Source organism: Eulemur rufifrons, chromosome 20 (genome assembly GCF_041146395.1).
Source record: "Eulemur rufifrons isolate Redbay chromosome 20, OSU_ERuf_1, whole genome shotgun sequence".
Lineage (NCBI taxonomy): Eukaryota > Metazoa > Chordata > Mammalia > Primates > Lemuridae > Eulemur > Eulemur rufifrons.
This window is the reverse complement of record NC_091002.1, coordinates 51,347,393-51,365,022: the sequence shown is the minus strand read 5'-3', so window position 1 is coordinate 51,365,022 and position 17,630 is coordinate 51,347,393. Positions and strand designations below refer to the sequence as shown.

General features: G+C 64.6%; 2 protein-coding genes across 4 annotated transcripts; both read right to left on the bottom strand.

The window, feature by feature from the left end:
* Positions 1 to 2,091: 2,091 nt before the first annotated feature.
* Positions 2,092 to 10,586, bottom strand: OGFR (opioid growth factor receptor). 3 transcript variants are annotated; one of them, XM_069495888.1, is made up of 8 exons: positions 10,431 to 10,586; positions 9,896 to 9,917; positions 7,955 to 8,023; positions 7,207 to 7,285; positions 5,701 to 5,779; positions 4,705 to 4,771; positions 3,927 to 4,075; positions 2,092 to 3,386 (listed from the first exon to the last, which is right to left on the bottom strand). In XM_069495888.1, the coding sequence occupies exons 1-8, from the start codon at positions 10,553 to 10,555 to the stop codon at positions 2,393 to 2,395; spliced, it is 1,584 nt and encodes a 527-aa protein (XP_069351989.1). In that variant the 5' UTR covers positions 10,556 to 10,586; the 3' UTR covers positions 2,092 to 2,392. The 3 variants fall into 3 exon arrangements, with proteins under 3 accessions (XP_069351989.1, XP_069351988.1, XP_069351990.1); XM_069495887.1 differs by lacking the exon at positions 9,896 to 9,917 and having other exon boundaries at positions 10,424 to 10,586; XM_069495889.1 differs by lacking the exon at positions 10,431 to 10,586 and having other exon boundaries at positions 9,624 to 10,125.
* A 2,586-nt stretch (positions 10,587 to 13,172) lies between these two features.
* MRGBP (MRG domain binding protein) lies at positions 13,173 to 17,630 on the bottom strand. The gene is made up of 5 exons (XM_069495954.1): positions 17,444 to 17,630; positions 16,653 to 16,774; positions 14,983 to 15,064; positions 14,630 to 14,704; positions 13,173 to 14,194 (listed from the first exon to the last, which is right to left on the bottom strand). Exons 1-5 carry the CDS (start codon positions 17,589 to 17,591, stop codon positions 14,010 to 14,012), a joined length of 612 nt encoding a protein of 203 aa, XP_069352055.1. The 5' UTR covers positions 17,592 to 17,630; the 3' UTR covers positions 13,173 to 14,009.

The window sequence follows — 17,630 nt, the reverse complement described above, 5'->3', positions numbered from 1 at the left end:
GCCAGGCCCCTCCCCAGGGAGGGCGAACCCCCCTGTCCTGGGGGCCCCACAGTGCCGGGCTTGCTGTGCCCGGAACACGCCTATGCCCAGGCCCCGCCCACAGCCTGGACTACCCCAAGTGGCCAGTCCAGGCCAGCCGCCACTGGCCAAGGCCAGCCTCTCACCCAGACCCCGTCCGCCAAGACAGAGCAAAATGCAGACCCCGGGGGAGGGGAAGCATTACCACCCTCCTGGCCAAAGATGTGCCCAGAGCAGGAGCTCTTAGCCTGCCTGTGGCCTTTCCACCTCTCTCAAGCCCAGGGCTCACCAGACCCCAGCACGTGGGCAGGGGACTCACCGGCCTGGGGGCTCACTGAAGGTGCAGATTCCCTGAGAAGCCCTGTAGGATTTAGAGGATGCTGTTAGGAGCTTCATTTCTGCTGGTGGGAACTTGTGGCCTTTGAGACAATGGAAATTAACAGGTGGGGGTGCCTGGAAGGAGACCCCCCTCCACTACCTGGAAGGGACTTGGCTCCCTCAGGCCCTCAGGTGGGAGGGCGGGTGTGAGTTCTATCCAGAGGGCGAGGTGGAGAGTGCCTGCCGCCAACCCGTCCATCCAGGGAAGTGTCTTCAGAGAGGGCGTGGGGGAGGGCTCCCAGCAACCCACCCCGCTGCAAGCCCGGCGCCTGGGGGAAAGATGAGCTGACCCCCTCCCCGGCCCCTCTCCCCTGGCCTCAGGCCCCACAGCCCAGCTCTGCCCCCATGCCCAACAAGGGCTCCTGCCCAGTGGACTCAGCACAGCTGGTCTTCACTCTGGTCCGGAAGAGCCTGCTGCCTAGGCCCCGTCGGCCTTCCTTCCCCTCCCCCAGCCTTCAGCCCCCCACAAACCCACCCCCAACCCCAGGCAGATCCCAGGCCCACCCCTGGGCTGGGCTGGCCCCACACCCACCTGCCAGACCAGCCTCCCTGGGGCCTCTTAGCTGGGTAGAGCCAAAGCCCTGCCCACAGGTTTGGGGACGTCACTCTCCCAGAAGCTTAGGGGTCCGGCGGGCCAGCACTGCCTGCCACCCCTTGGTGCCCACTGCCATGGACAGACCCCTCCCCCAGGGCTGCTCCGGCAGGTTCCTTCTCACTTCAGCACCAAGATTCACCACCAACTGGGCCATGTGACAGTCTGCATGAGGACGCCACTGAAGTGACTGTCTGAAGCCCGACATCGGTGCCTCAGTCTCCCCTCCAGGGCAGAAACCCTGTCTTGGGCCAACAAGGAAGTTGAAGCACCAGGGGTCCTACAGCTTCTGGTGGGCCAGGGCTGGGGGTGGGGGAGGGGGCCAGCTGCGAAGGTGCCCCCCCACCTCCAGTGGAAATTGAGGCAGGAGCCTCCCTCGGAAGCGCCTGGTTTGTGTTCCGCCCACCCAAAGCGGGAGTAACCACAGACGCTTCCCCCGACCGTGGGGCGGGAGCCACGGCTCTAACTCTCAGCACGATCCGTGGCCCCCAGGAGAACCCACAGGTCTGCGTCCGACCTCCGCCACGGTTTGTCCAAAGGCAAGCGTGTGGCCCGCTGGAGGAGCCATGAGTTGGGGGACCCTCCTCAGAGGCCCCACAAAAGCTCCCCACCGCAGAGACAGAGATCCTGGTGAATTAGGGAGGGTTTTGGCTCAAGAGGACAAAGCCAGGCTGTGGGAAGGGGCTGTGGGGGGCGTGGAGCCAGGCCGGAGGGAGGCAGGGGGCCCGGGGAAGGCTGTGCCGCCATGTGGAGGGTGGCAGAGCCTGCCTGAGACACGTCACTCAGCCCTTGAACCTGTGAGGAGCCGGTGCACGTGCGTCCCCACACCCACCTTGGACAGGGGACAAAGGCAGCCAGGGGACCAACTGTCCAGCCGTCAGAGGCTCTGGGAGGCCTCATGCTCGAGACACTTGCGCTCCTCCGGGGGCAGGGTACCCGTGCTCAAGGGACTGGGCAGTCAGGCTGGGTGTGTCTGGGAGGCTGGGCCATTGCTCTGTCCCCAGGTACTGGCTGGGCACAGCAGCCAGGCCTGGCCACCGTGACTGGAGAAGAAACCAGCCCCACCCACCACCAGACAGGGCCTCGGGCCATGCCAGAGAGACTCAAAGTCAAATGAGTTTATTCAGAAAAGGCCTCGCTTGGCACCAGACTAAGAAAACGGGACCCTAACACCCCCAGACCCTGAAAGTCAATTTATAGAGACAGGGCACAGAGGACAGTGGGGTGGGGGTGCTGCGAGATGCGAGGCTCCTGGGGGCCTGGGCCTTCCCTGCGGCAGGGCCTCACTCCTGCAGGGGCCGCCAGGGACAGGCCAGCACTGCTGGGCACTGAGAAGAGTGGCGCCGGGTGCCCCAGGCTCCGACTCCTGCAGCAGGGCCAAGACGCGGGCTGGCACCCTGTCCCTTAAGGCTCTGTGGCTCTGCCAGGAGGCCCCTCCACTGCCGCCTCCCCCACCTCAGCACACTCTTGGACGGCAGGTCCTGCAGTGGGGCCTGGGCCCTGCGACGGGCTCCCAGGGGCGCCCTGCTTGGGCTCTGTCCGGCCTTCCGCATCCTCCTTGACCCCATTTTCGACCTCTCTGGCCTCGGGGCACCCTGATGGGGCCGGTGTCTGGGCATTCCTGCTGGCCACCACGGCACTGTCCCCGGCACCCTCGTCCACCTTCCTCCGCTTCCTCACCTCGTCGGCCACCCTGGCCGCCGAGGGCTGGGGGCAGGGCTGCTCAGACTCCCCCAGGTCCTGGCTGCCCCGTTCCTGGGCCCCCGCCCCGAGGCCACCCTGGCTGAGGGCGCACCCCTCCAGGTTCAGAGCAATCTTCTCCACCTCCGAGGCGCCCTGGGGGCCCGGTTCCTTGGAGGCCTGCTCGCGCCCCATCACCTCCAACTTCCTCTTCTTGCCCTCTTTGGGGCTCGGGGGCTCAGGCCCATCCTCCCTGCGGCCCCCAACCATGTCTTCCCGGCTCCTCTCCAGGGTTCCCGCGTCCTGGGGCACGCTGTCCCCACCCCCCTCCCTCCCTGGCCCGCAGGTCCGACCCTGAGTGCCAGCCTCGAGGAGGGGGTCCTGGGGGCTCTCCCGCCCCTCTGCCTGCTCGGGACCCGCCAGCTGTCGGGGCGGGGAGCTGGGCCTGAACCTATGCAGCTTGTCGTGGGGCCCCCAGACGAACTTGCAGCGGGGCTGGAAGTGCTCCCAGGCGAAGTGCACCAGCTCCCGGCGCTGGCGCCGGCAGCGCACCGCGAACATGAAGTAGTCCAGGGCGCTCTGCCGCACGCCCGGCAGCTCCTGCTGCACCAGCGTCTCCTCCAGGAAGAAGCGGGCCAGCGGCGCCTGGTAGTGCTCGAGGCCCAGCTCGCCCAGGGACTTGAGGATTCGCGTGATGCGCAGGTTGTTGTGGCTGTGCCTGCGGAGGTCAGGCCGGCAGGGGTTGCGGCCGGGCCCTCCTGCCAGGCCGCGGCCCTGGGGGCTGCACTCTCCTCCCACCCGGCTCTCGATCCTCCAGGAGCTTCTGTGCCCAACCACCTCCCTGGGCCCAGGGGAGGACACACCCCAGCCCCCAAGAAGATGGCCGTGGGCCCTAGACGTGTGGGCGGGGGTCTGGTGCATCACCCAGAAGGGTGGCCGTCCCCCCAGGGCCCTGCAGGGAGGAGCTGCGGCGGGGAGGGCCAGAGGGGTCCAGCACAGGGGCCTCGGACCGCCCCCCCCCGCCCCCCCGCCCCCACCCCCGTAAGGGGGCTGCGCCGGCTGCCCAGACTGGCACTGCCCTTGCTTCTCTGTGGGGCTGACCCCTCCCAGGCAGGGGACAGTTTTCTTTAAATTCCTGTAACTCCCTACCAGGTAAGGACCACCCTACCCTGCGGTGAGGAGGGTGCCCAGAGCCTGTCACGCGCCCAGCAGGTCCTGCCCTGCCTGGCCCGGCCCCACCTCGCTCGCTGCCTCTCACCAGTTCAGGTTTTGGAAGCGCTTTTGGTAGTTCTGTGCCCGGCACACGGCGCCCGTGTCTCGGTCCTTGAGCCGGATGCCGTAGAAGCCCAGCATCAGCTCGTAGGCCTGGACAAACCGCTCCCTGATCTCCCGGGAGCTTTTGAAAGCCTGGAAAATAGTGCCTCGGAGAGCTCCGGTGGCCACCCCTGGGGCCTGCGGTCCCAAGTGCGCTAGGGTGGCCACGTAAGTGTGGGGCCCCCGACACCCCCTCAGGGCCTGACTCATCCAGAGGCCTGACCCAGACTCTCAGGGAAAAAGGAGGTGCAGTCACGTGTCCCCCACTTTCCTCTGAGCTGCCACGAGGTCTCGCGGGGGCCCGAGGGGCTGCTTGACCCCAAGGGGCAGCACGTCTCCCCCCGAGCCCGCTCACGCCTGCCAGGTGCTCCCGGCCCTCTCAGCCTCTCTTATCCCTCAGGGGCGGCTTCCCAACGTGGGCCTCCCACTGCTGCCCCAACCAGGCACAGGCAGGTCTGGCCGCTCTGAGTCTCTTTGGGGCTCTGCCCCAGACCCCAGCTGGAGGCAACAGCTTCAGAAAGTGCCACTTCCTAGGTCCTCAAGAGGCCAGGGCCACTCACGGGGAGATGGTCAGACCAGAGGCTCTTCCGGCCCTGCTGCCTGCCAAGTGGCCCTGGGGGTACCAAACTCCTGCTGTCAGATGTGACCCCTGTTCCAGGCAGGGTGGCTTCCCCAGGCCTCCCTCTCTGCCCCCCAAGACGCCACCAAGGACTGGAGCTCACCTCGACCTCCTTGAGCGTGAGGGGCTTGGCGTGCCAGTTCACTCCCGGTTCCCGCAGAGGAAACAGCCTGTGGGGTTAGAGACAGCACAGCGGCCTGTGTGACCAGGGACCAGCCCCCAGCTCCTGGGCACACGCTTGCGGGTGGCCTGCGGCAGCTCACCACCCTCTCTGGGTTCCACGCTCAGATCCAGGAGGAGCTGGCTGGGCCCCCTCAAGTCAGCAAAGCAACGGGGTGAGTGTGTGCGAGCCTGGGCCAGGAGCCCCAGCGTGCATGCTCCGCGGGATGGGAAGGAGGGGGACCCCGGCCCACATGCTCCTCGGGACGGGGAGGAGGGGGACCCCGGCCCGCACGCTCCGCGGGACGGGGAGGAGGGGGACCCCGGCCCGAATGCTCCGCAAGGCGGGCAGGAAAGTGACGCCCACGACCAGGCTGACTTGCAGCCTCGGCTCAGGGCAGGGCCACGCTTTCCTTTCTGTTCTTTCACTCTTTTTTCTCTCACGTCATTAATGCTGCAGAATTACTACTCGCAATGCACCACGTGCCAGGAGGGGCTGCCTGAGTACCGCCCAGAGGGCCAGCTTCAAAGCAAGGCACACTGACTTCCGTGGCAAGGCCACAGCCTCCGAGCGAGCTGTGCCGGCGAGTCTCGCCCTAGCACCGCGCTGGAGCCCTGCGCGGCCACGGCCCAGCCGGCAGCCCCCGCGCGGCCCGGCCCGCCTTTGCTGCCGCAGGGCAGCGTGTGCGCAGCCCGCCCGTCTCCCAGGCCCTCGGCTCCCAGCCGCAGAGGCTGCTCCAAAGTGAAGAGCCAGGCGGGGCAGACCCGAGGCTTCCCTCCACGGCCACCGCAGTGCCCAGCGAGGCCCACCCGTGAGGGTCGGTGGACAGTGGCCTCTGGAAAGGGCAGGGTGCTCAGCACACACCAGGAAGCAGCGTGCACGAGGGCTCCTGCCTGGGAGGACCCTTTCCCCAGCCCCTGCCCTCTCCGCTCGACTCACCACTGGATGTAGGAGTGGTTGTCCTCGAGGAGGTCATAGTTGTCCCTCCAGTTCTTAAGAATGTCCTCAAGAAAACAACCTGGGAGCCCATGGGGACAAGTCAGCTGCGGAAACCACCCTGACGGTGCTCGGGGGGACAGAGCTCTTCCCAAAGCTCCCCAGCACCCCCCGCTCTCCATCAGGGTTCCTGCGGGTCGGCAGAGCTGCCCACACCTCATCTGACCTGTGACCCACCAGCTAGGAGCGCCTGGGCCCTGGCCCTGCTCAGCCCGTGAACTGGCCCTCACTGCTGACAGACGGCAAACCAGGGGGCGCCAGCGGGCCGAGACTCGGCCTGTCCGTGCAGGAGGGGGGCCTCGCTGCCTCCCCGAAAACAAGGCCCATTAGGAACTCTGCCCTGAAACAAAGCTGCCGGCCAACCCCGAGCCCACGGCAGGCCCAGGGCAGCAGCGCCCGTTGCTGCAGAGGGCCGGGCGTGGAGGCAGCACGGGCCAACGCGCGAGCCATGGCGTGGGCAGGTGCCGTGGAACTTTACATGCTGACACTGAAATTTTAATTCACATAATTTTTACATCATGAAATATTGCTCTACTTTAACTTTTTCAAATCATTTAAAAATATAAAAGCCATCCTTAAGTCACCAGCTTGCACGCTGCTTTTGTGACACGGTGGCAGACTCGCGCAGTTTTCGCAGAGACCGTGGGCCTGAAAAGCCTCAAATGTTTACTCTCCCGTTCTTTAGAGTTTGCAGACCCCTGACCCAAACTTCACTACTAAGACCCAGGGCCGGGGCCCTGGAGTCCCTTTGGCCGCCTCCAGGGGGTACTTGGGGCTACCTGAAAGCTGTGGCCCAGGTGTAGCATGCACCCCAAAACCCGGGTCCCCACGGACTGCCGGCTGCTGAGGGGTACACCCCAAAACCCGGGTCCCCACGGACTGCCGGCTGCTGAGGGGTACACCCCAAAACCCGGGTCCCCAGGGACTGCTGGCTGCTGAGGGTTACACCCCAAAACCCGGGTCCCCAGGAATGCCGGCTGCTGAGGGGTACACCCCAAAACCCGGGTCCCCAGGAATGCCGGCTGCTGAGGGGTACACCCCAAAACCCGGGTCCCCAGGAATGCCGGCTGCTGAGGGTTACACCCCAAAACCCGGGTCCCCAGGAATGCCGGCTGCTGAGGGGTACACCCCAAAACCCGGGTCCCCAGGGACTGCTGGCTGCTGAGGGTTACACCCCAAAACCCGGGTCCCCAGGAATGCCGGCTGCTGAGGGGTACACCCCAAAACCCGGGTCCCCAGGGATGCCGGCTGCTGAGGGGTACACCCCAAAACCCGGGTCCCCAGGGATGCCGGCTGCTGAGGGGTACACCCCAAAACCCGGGTCCCCAGGGACTGCTGGCTGCTGAGGGTTACACCCCAAAACCCGGGTCCCCACGGACTGCCGGCTGCTGAGGGGTACACCCCAAAACCCGGGTCCCCACGGACTGCCGGCTGCTGAGGGGTACACACCATTTGGCAGGAAGCGGATCTCGTTTTTGTAGAAACTCAGGTTTGGCATGTCGCCATTGCAGTCCGGTTCCACCAAATCCTGAAAAGTCAGAGGAAGGGCAGTCAAGGACTCACAAAACAGGCTGCCTCCGGGGGTTGCTTGGACTGGCACGTTCTGGGAAGGGGCGTCTGCGAACCTCCAGGCCTCCTGAGGCCGGCCAAGAGCCCGCGAGCCAGCCTGGGCTCCACACTCTGCAGCTGCCTCTGACCACCAGCAACCACCAACAGGGGTCAGGCCTAGGAGGTCCCCTTGTCCTCTGTACCCCAAAAGGAGCACAGGGTTGAGATCTAGGGTACAGAGGACAAGGACTGAGGACAACCACCACCCCAAGGAGGTCGCTGTGAGCAGCTGGCCATGTGGGACGGCTGCTAGAACCTGCTGGGGGAGCCCTCGTGTGGGCTCAGAGACCCACACACCTGCCCTACATGGCTGCTCTGTTCCCGCATTTTAAGACAAGGGGGCAGAGGGTCCCAGAGTTAGGGCAACGTGGCCCATCACCTCGTGACTGGGGGAAGGGCAGGAATCTGAACCCACATCTGGCTTGTGCTCTCGAGGGGCTCACCCCAAAACCCCAATAGGCCCAGGCAGGTTTCTGGTAGGACACGGGATGTTCTGTCTGAGAAGAGGGGCCGACGGGAGGGCCTGGTGTTTCCAGGTGGGCTGCCAAGGTGCTGGGGGGCCGCAAGGGGCCGTGGGGTGGGTACGTACCGGGTAGTGGTGCCGGTACCTGCGCATGTCCTGCACGGCTCGCCAGTTCCGGGACTCTGTCATCCTGGACTGGGAAGAAAAGAGACGGGATGAGGACCCCACGGGAAACCCCCACAGCGAGCCCCACCTGGTCAGCCGTCTCTAAGAGGGTGAGGTTCTCCCACCCCAGCCCTCTTTGGGGGGCTGCTCGTCGGTAGACCTGGACCCTAGTGAGGCACCCAGACACCCTCACAGAACCAGAGGGGTTGGAGCAGCCAGGGCTGAGGCCTGCCCTAGGCTTGGGAGTCCCAGCTTCTGCCTCAGGGTGGCCCCAGGCCCAGGCCACTGGGCACACTCCTACGGGCTGTGGCCCTGACTCCCTCCTTGCCCCAAGCCCCAGCCTCACCTCGTCCTCCGGGTTTGCTGGCCACCCCCACTCTGGCCGCAGCCTGCTATGTCCCCCCAGGTCCCCCCCACTCTCCCATGGCACCGCCCCTTGCACTGTGAGCTGACTTGTCCTCAGGCTGTGTGTTCCCAGGGGCCGCGGCCGCACCGCCTGTGGCAGGGCCTGGCGAATGAATGACTGACTGAGGCCCAGGGAGTGGCCTTTCCCTGCCCCACCCACACCCCTCACTGGCCAGAGGCCACGGTGAGGTCAGGCCCCAGTAAGGTCAGGCCCTGAGGCTCCTGGCCTCTAGTCCTGTCCGGGGTGGCTCCTCAGCAAGATGTCAGGGGCTTCTCGGTACCCCCAACTCCTTCAGCCCCACCCGTGCACGCCAGGCATGCAGCGTCCAGGGAAGGCCCAGAGACCCTTGGTGAGGAGGGCGCTGGGTAAACCAAGCCCGGTGCCACCTTATTACTGGAGTGGGGGGCACAGCAGCAATGGATCTGGCTGAAGGGGGGCGCCTGGGTGTGACATAAGGGGACACCTTGTCCGTGGAGGTGGCTGGGTTGAAGGATCCAGGAGCTCACAGAGAGGTCAGGAGGCCAGGCCAGCCCCAGCATGCCTGGCTCTGCCCTGAGCTCCAGCTGGGGTCTGGGGCTGCCTCTCTGCTGTGTTTCTAAACCGGGGCCAGAGGGTGAGGTTCTCTAGCTGAGGGCCAGTGGCTGGAAACCAAAACTGAGCAGGAGCTGGCCCCGCCTTCTACCTGTTCTACTTCCCCTTCTCCCTGGGGCCAGCAGGGAGCCTCCCTAGGTCAGTTCAAGAGGGGGCGTCCTGAACAGACGCTGGCCGTGCACACACCTCAGAGCAGGGTCAGCCCACACATCCCGAGGCCCGAGACAAAGTGAAATGGCCTTGCCAGGGTCCAGTGCAGGGCAGCTGGGGAGGGCCCCGGGGGTTCACAGGGTACATGGGGGTGGGGTGGGGACAGAAGCTGTGGCAGGAGGCAGAAGGGAAGAGGTCAGAGGTCACAGGCACCTCACAGGACCATTAAGGTGCCCGAACACTGCTTCAGGAGTGTGGCTCCACCAACTCCAGCAGAGACAGTCACCTGTCAGAGCCCACCCGGGCACGTCATCCTGGGGGCAGAGCCAGACCCCTCCCCACCTCCAGGCTCTGGACCCCAGCCTCCCGGACCTGCCTTCCTGCACGTCAGCGCGGGAAGCACTGTAGGTGCGCTGGGGACCGGGCAGGCCTTCCAGCAGGGCCTCGGGGTCCCTGACCGCTGCCCGGTTCTCAGGCACAAACCTGAAACTAGCGCTCTGCCATGGGCAGAATCCATCCTGGGGCCACAGCCTGAGTCCACACTCCCGGGCTCCACAACTCGCGCCCCGGGGCTGCAGCCCCAGCACCCCCGGCGGCCGGCAGCACGCGATCCGGCGGCCGGCAGTAACCACTGGCAACAAATGTAACCCCTGGCAGCGACAAGTGCCTGTTGGCAACAAAAGTATCCGGTGCCGACTGCGGGGGCCGGCCGCGGGCCGAGCGCAGGACGCACCCAAAGGAAGCCCCAGGACCACCGGCCAGGATGTCGGGCGGGCGCTGCACCCCGCGGGGGTGGGGCCGACGCGCGGGCGGGGGACCTGGGGAGGCGCGGGGGGATCAGGAGTGGGGTGTCAGGAGTGGGGGCTCCCGCCGGCCGGCGCAGGGTGGGCGCGGGGTGGCCGCAGGGACCGCCATGACGCTGGCCAAGCAGCGGTCACGGCAGCGGGAGGGCTGGGGTCTACCTAGACCGCAGCCACCACGGCTGGAGATGGGATGAGGACCAGGAGGTCGGGGTGTGCCGAGGCACCCCCTGAGGAACGTCACCCACGCGCGGACACACGGGAAAGGGCTCCGGTCCCGGGACGCGGCTCTGACGTCACCCCGGCACGGACCCGGTCCCGGGACGCGGCTCTGACGTCGCCGCCCACGCGCGGCCCCAACGGCCCAGCATTTCCCGCGAGGTCCCGCGCCGGGGGACGAGGGGACACAGGCGACCCGGGGCTGCGGGCCGCCGGCGAGAGGGGCTCCCCCGCCCGGCCCCGGCCCCGGCCCGCGGGCCGCACCTGGAGCGCGCCGGGCCGCGCCTGCCCCGCGCCCTCGTCCCCCACGTCCGCGGCCCCCGCGCCGGCGGCCTCGCCGTCCGCGTCCGCGTCGCCGTCCTCCTCCCAGGTGGAGTCGCAGTCGGGGTCGTCCATGCTCCGCGGCGCCGCTCCCAGCGGAAGCGAAAGCGAAAGCGGAAGAGGCGCGCGGCGGGGCGGGAGCGGCTCCAGGCCCCGCCCGCCCCGCCCGAGGCCCGGTCCCGCCCGTCGGCCGGAGGGGCCCTCGGGTCCCCACCCGTGATGTCCGCCCTGAGGGTGACCGCGGGAGGGTGTCCGCCCGGCCCCTCCCAGAATGCCCGCCTTCCAGTGTTCCCCGAGGCTTCGTCCGCGGGAGCGGGGGGCGGGGGGGGGGTGCCCCTAGGAGACCCCTCCGGAAGATGCTCCCAGACGGGCCCCCACCCCCAGAATGCCTGTCCAGATGACCCCCCACGGTCCCTCTGAAGGGTTTCTCCCCGGGGGATGCTGCCCCTGGAGAACCCCCTTTCCAAGAATATTTCTTCTCCTCAGGGACGTCTCCTCCAGAGAAGAACGTCCCCATCAGCAGCATGTCCCCACCTGGGTGCCCTCAGCGTGCTGGGGCGGTCCCATCTTTCCCCGGCTGCAGGCTTGGGGCCGCTCTCTGCCGGGGGCTCCCCCCAGGCCGCGCACGAGGCACTTTGCCTTTTCCAAGCGGGGCGTCTCGTCTCTCCAGCGGGCGGGCCAAGCCCGTCCCCGTGGGCTTTCCTCCTTTGCGTTTTCCATCAGTCATAAGGGTGGCAAGTTTTGCACTCGAGGGAGGGGGCCATCCCAAGCCTTGAACACCAGGAGCAGAAATTACTGGGGTCACCTCAGGGACTGCTCAGCACTGCCGACGCTACTTAAGCGCCTGCTCAGGGGCCTCTGGGAGCCTGGAGGTGGCTGCCTTCTGCTGGACACTGGCAGGCCCCAGGGGACATCTCAGCACCCCATGGCTTCCTAACAGTTTAGCTTCTCTCTGTCCTGCGCTAGCGGCGGTGCATCCCTTATTCCCAGCTCTTCTTTTCAGATGCAGGTCAGTTGGCGCGTTGGACATCATGTGTGTGGGGTTGCATTCCATAAAGCCCCCGACTTACAGGTTGCACGCTGAGGCTGGGGGAGGGTAGGCACAGTGTTCCACTGGGACCCCAGGCCACACTGCCTGGGTGCTTGTGAGTTTGGCCTGGCAGGGCGCAAATGGGGCCCCTGTGGGCCGAGGAGCCTGGGAGGACCACCTGGTGTCTGAGATTGATCGACCACAGCTGCCACTCATGGGGGGGGGGTGTGGCCAGCATGGCCTGCCCGGGGTGGGGTACGCTCATCTGCCTGCTGGGCTTGCCCTGGGCCTCCCCGTTTCTCGTAGAAATGCAGCAAAATGTTAACGTAATTGAAATGAGACAGATTTAATAACTAGGCTTTTCCAGCACATTCTGAGGTCACCGAAGATGTTGTTCCAGATGAGGATTTAGAACAGTGAGCTGGTGGAGAGCAGGCCCCTCCTGGCCACCCCGTGCCACCGGAGGTCGTGTTACTTGCTCTGTTTCACCTGCTAGTTTTGTGCTCTTCAAGGGCCAGGCTTCCCGTGGCCACGACTCTAGGGTGAGCCGGCACCAAGCACTGGGTGGGGGCTGACCTCACAGGAGAGAACACACAGTGGGGGACACTCGGCCAACAGAGGGGAGTGTCCCCTCTCTGCCGCCCCAAGTCAGTTCCTAACTCGTGACAAAGCCGATCTCCTTCGCTTCTGCAGACAGGCCCAGAGCTCGCTGCAGGGCTGGGCAGCAGGGTGGGCACGGTGCCCGCGGTGCCCGCGGTGCCCGCAGTGCCTGGACAGCAGCGGCTCTCCTGAGGCTTCACCGCAGAGTGGAGGAGACTCGCCAGCTGTAGGCCAGTCCTGGGCTTCGTGCCTTTGGGGTCACCCATGTTCCCCTCCATGTGGCGGGATGCCACTGACGAGGCTGCGGACTTGTCTGGGCTCTACAGCAAGGGGACCTGAAGGGGTCTTGCCGGTGGCTGGTCTACCCTTGGAGTGCGGAGCGGGCGGGTGCAAGCCACTCTTCCTGGGCCGGGGAAGCCGGCTGCCAGTGGTCAAGGCCACCCAGCTGTCCTGCCCTGGAAGTGAGAGGGGGTCTGGTGCAGGCCAGCCTGGGACCCCACACAGGGCACTCTCATCACACAGAGATCCTGGCTTTGCCGCCTCTGCCCGTGCCCTGCAATCAGCGTCACCACGAGGGGACTCCAGACAGCCAGACTCGTTCCCAGATGGCGGGGGAGGCTCCTCGGGTGGAGAGGAAGCCAGCGAAGCCACATGGAGTGTCAGGATGAGGATGCAGGGCGCGAGGGCTGGCCGGGCCAGGTGCGTCTCGTCGTCACTGAGAACGGCCGGATTTCACTCAGCTAAGAACAAGCTCAGGCCGGCAGCTCATCTCGCAGGACACGTCAGGCAGGACGGGGCCGGCTTAGCGCCCAGGGGCCGCCGAGGCCCACCCTGCTCTGCTCCCCTAACACGTTCGTACTTGACTTCCTCGTCACATCCAACAAGACAACCACTCCAAGTCTGTCACTATTTTGTTTACACATCGTATCAGGGAATGTTAGTAAATCTAAGCGTACACTACGATTTAGTTATAAATCTTCAGAAAACAAAACTTCCTATCGGAGGAAAACTTACTTTGGTATCAAAATCACACAACTCCAGGTTGATTTTTTTGTGCTTTAATGTTCTGCAGTCAAATGAAAGTGTATCTCAATCAGCACTGGGGCACCGTCTCGCCAGCCCAAGGCGGCACCTTCCCCTCCACCCACGCATCTGGTCCGTCTACCGTCACTAGGTAATACAAAAATAACCGCTACAAATTCTCTGTATCTGGCATATAAAAACTGAGCAAAAAGTATCTCAGTAGTCATTACCTTAAAACAAAACATCTCAGGAAAATACGACACAGGTTTAACTTCTCCAGTATTGTTTCATATAAAACACTAGTAAAATAGGCTTCTTAAAAATTAAATAGTGAGATACCAACCAAATTATATACATCCTTACAGTACAAGTGAATGAGGCAAAGTGTCTGGTTCTGAGTTTCCCAGGTGGGGAGAGAGGCTGTGGCGCGTGCACGGGCGACAGGAAGGCCACGTCCTCCTGATGTTGCGGTCAGTGCAGACAGGCTCACAGAGGGACAGACGGAAAGGACAGTCACGCAGGGAAGACGAGTGTTTCCTTCTGAGGACAGAGTGAGGTCGGTGTTTGTATTGCTTGCTAATCCTGGGGTTCTCCCGGCTCCACCCCGCTCCGCGGGGCCTGGATCCCGAAGGTGCCGCACACGTGGAGCTAATCCAAGGCCACGGGTGCTCCGGAGGAGACGGAGTGCAGACTCGGAGCCCTCAACTGCTGGCCTGGGTCGAGCCTGGTTTTCTGGGTCCACCAGGGCCCCAGCCGGTCTGACTGGAGCCTGGCCTGCCGGCCTCGCTCCAGGGGAAGCCGGCGGCAGTGGGGTGCACAGCATCAGGACGGGTCTTGTGCGCTGAGGGTGGCCCCGGGCCCTGCCTGCACAGGTGTCTATGTTCGGCGCCGCTTGGCGGCGCTGGGGCTGGAGGGGTTGCTGTTTGCAGTCAGGACTTTGTCTGTGACCCGGCTGCGCTTCCGCTTGTCCGCCCCTTCTTTGCACCCCGAGTCTGAGTTCTTCTCTTTGTCTTTGCTAGATTTTTCTGCTGCTTTCCCCAAGCTCCCTGAAGATAAAAAAACTGAGAAACAAAATAATTTGGCTGGAAACAGAATATCCAGAATTGAATTTTGTCTTCCTGTTAAGTTAAAAAAATCTGTCTATTCCCACATAACTCTCTGAATCCAAAAGGCGTCCTTGTGAGCTGGAGTCCTGCACCCAGGGGCCTCGAGAGAGGCCTGTGCTCCTGAGGGTGCCCCGACCTCGAGCGCCCAGGGTGCACACGCTTGGCCCGGCGCCCAGGGACCTGCCCTATGGAGCTGTCCCTCGGCTCCACTTTCTCTTGCTAGATGGGAACGCAGTCAGCGTGATCCTGCACTGAGATGGCCTGCACCATGTCTGACCTCAGCTGGACCCCATGTGCCGCAGACTTTGTGTCCACCCCACCACACCCTGCAGGGGAGGCCGTGGGCGCCATGCCCCGCAGGGCACGAGGGAGGGCGGGTGCCACACTCACCGTCGTCAGCCCCGCTGTGGGGGTCCACGTCTTCCTTCATCTCCTCTTTCATTTCTTCCTCAATAATCACTTTTCCTGTGGAGAAGCTGACGTTCACTGAAAGCCCACGGTGGTGGCCGACACCTGGGGACGCCGGCTGCCCGTGCAGGCCTCACCTTCTGCCCAGCAGCTGCTCTTCAACGAAGTCCTTTCCAATCCCGGAGGCTCCCGAGACCGTATGGGTGGAGGTGGGGTCTGTGTTGGACCCTCACACCTCCCGGAGGCCATGACCTTCACCCTGACCTCCCCACCCTTTGCCCAGGACCAGCCTTTTCTAATTCCCAAACCTGACCTTTCTAGGGCCTGGGCCTCACCTTCTCGGACCTCTTGGATGATCTCTTCCGGAAGGACGAAGTTCCTCTCTGGGTTTGGGAAAGGGAGAATCTCGGACTCATGCTGGCGTCGAGTAGAGTGTTTTGTTTTTTTAAGAAACAAAAAAGAAGATGAGGTTTCAGCAAGTCAGTGAAGCTGTGTAAGAGCCCTTTTAGGGGCAGCTGACGTGGGCTCAGAGCTGTACTCGGGGCTGGAGCACGTGGGCATGGGGGGAAGACCGTGCCTTCTGCTGGCAGGGCTGACCGCGGGTGGAGACCCGCAGAGGACACCCCCCGTGGAAGCAGCCGCAGGAGTCAGGAGAGGAGAAAGAGCTAGGGCCGCTACTCTGGGGCTGAAAGCCCTGGTGGTCCTCTGCAGCTCCCTGAGTGTCACGCAGGCCACCAGGCTCCTCTGAGCAAGGCCCTGTGCCCCAGAAGCACGTCTCAGGCCTTAGAGTGATCTGTCTTCTCCAAAGACAGGCACAGTGCTCACTGATCGCTCCACATCCTCCAGTGGGGAGTGTCTGGGGACCAGGGCCCTCCCCCAGGCAGGGCCCCACAACATGATGAGCCGAGCTGCTGGCCCCAGGGAGTTCGGAGGGTGGCGGCCAGGGAGCAGGGCCTGACCAACGCACTCCCCACACAGGCAGGAGTGGCTGCTCTAGGGAGGACCTTACTGAGCTTGGCAGCCAGCACATCTGGGTCACCAGGGGCTGGCCACCTGGTGCAAACTCCGCACTGGGCTCAGAATGTGCTCAATGCGGGCAGCAAGAGCCGCTCACTTCCAGGGCACATCTGCGTTGGGGCAGGCTTCCCTCTCACTTGCACAGGACCGCGGCAGCCCTGTGGCACAGCTGGCTTCTCTGGCCCCTTTCTACGGCTGTGCAAAGGGGGCACCTGGGACATGCCTAGGTCAACGCAAACGCTCTCTGCCTCCATGGTGTGCTCCAGGTCTCATCAGTAGGGCTGGCGTGGCCCTGAGACCAACAGGGAGGCACAGATTCGCCCCCCTCCACCAGCACAGGCCCCCACTTTCCAGGTGCCTCACCTTGGAGCTCCTGGACCCACCACCTCTGGCTGCCACAGGGCTCTGACACCTGTCTCTTCCAGCCACCCTGCTTACCTAGTTAACCCCCTGACCTACCAGACACTACCCACTCTGAGCTTCCTAAGGACGGGACTCTACTTGCCTAGTTCTCAGGAAGCTGCCCAATTTGCCTTAATGTGACTTACATGAGGTCACCCCCTGCTACAGCACTTCTGAGGCCTCCCAGAAGACGGACAGTGGCCTAAGGGCCTGGCCTCTGCATTCTCCCCTCACCCAACCTGTCGCACGCACCTTCCCAGGGTCTCACTCCCCAGTTTTCTCTCTGGAGACTCTTGCCGACCACCCATCCTGAAGTTGGTTCCCTGGAAAGGGAACCAGCTACCAGCACTAGGGCTGTTTTCGCAACACTCTTTGGAGTCTCTTGTTAAGTGACTTGTCCTCCTAGGACGTCACGCTCCCCAAGGAAGGGTCTCATCTGTCAGTGCTACCTGCCACGCTGCCCAGCAGACCCCCAGGAGGCATGGGTGGGCACTCTGCCACCTGCTCAGGCTGACCTTCAGAGAGCAGGGTGTGGGCTGTCTCCCCACTGGCCCCCAACACCAAGGAGGGCAGGGGTCCAGCTCACCAGTGCCTGCATGTCATACATAGTGCTCAGATGGTCCCAGATGACCTTGGATGGGACCTGCCGCCCAATGTTCTGGCTGAACTTGTCCCGGATACAAATCATGTGGAAGTGTCGGTTCACACCTGTGGGAGGAGGCACAGAACAGCAGGTGAGGGGGGAAGGAAAGAGGGCAGGAATGACCAGTGTTCTGCACTGGGGAATGAGCAGGTGGGGGGGGTGGAGGGGGATCTGCCAGGGTGGAGGGAGGAGGGGATGGGGTGTCGGGTAGAGGTGTACAACACAGGTGTTGGAGGGGACTGGGGCAGAGATGTGGGGCGTTATAGGAAGGGACACGGGTGTATGGGGGTATCATGGGGGAAGGGGGTCCATGTGTGGGGTGGTATCAGGATGTTGTGAGGGGTGGGGGTCAACCCTAGCATGCAGGACAAGCAGGGGTCAGCTTGGGGTATGGGATTGGGCACACCTGGGGTGTTGTGGGGTCTGCCCCAGGTGAGGAGTTGGGTGTCACAGAGGGTGCAGGGTCTGCCTGGGGTGCGGGAGGGGCGGAGGTCCCAGGGGGCGGGGTTCCGCCCAGAGTGCGGGAGGGGCGGGGTCCGCCCCAGGTGTGGGAGAGAGGGGGTCCCGGGGGCGAGGGTCCGCCCAGAGTGCGGGAGGGGACGGAGGGTCAGCCCCGGGTGCGGGAGGGCGGGTGCCGCAGGGGCGGGGCGTCCTGGCCCAGGCCCCGCCCCTCCCGCCGACGGTTACCCGCGGCCCGCCCCGCCCCCACGCGCGTCCGCGGCCTGGGCGCTCACCGACGGGCTTGTGGCCGAGCATGGCGTGGAAGAGGCACACCTCCACCTCGGGGCTCCACACCACCGTCTCCTCCGCCGGGCTGGTGGCCGCCTCCCCCGGGCCCTTGTCGCCCGCGGCGCCCCCGCCGCCCACCTCGGCCTCCCCCATGGCCGCGGCCCGGCGAGCGACGAGCCCCCGGCGGGAGCA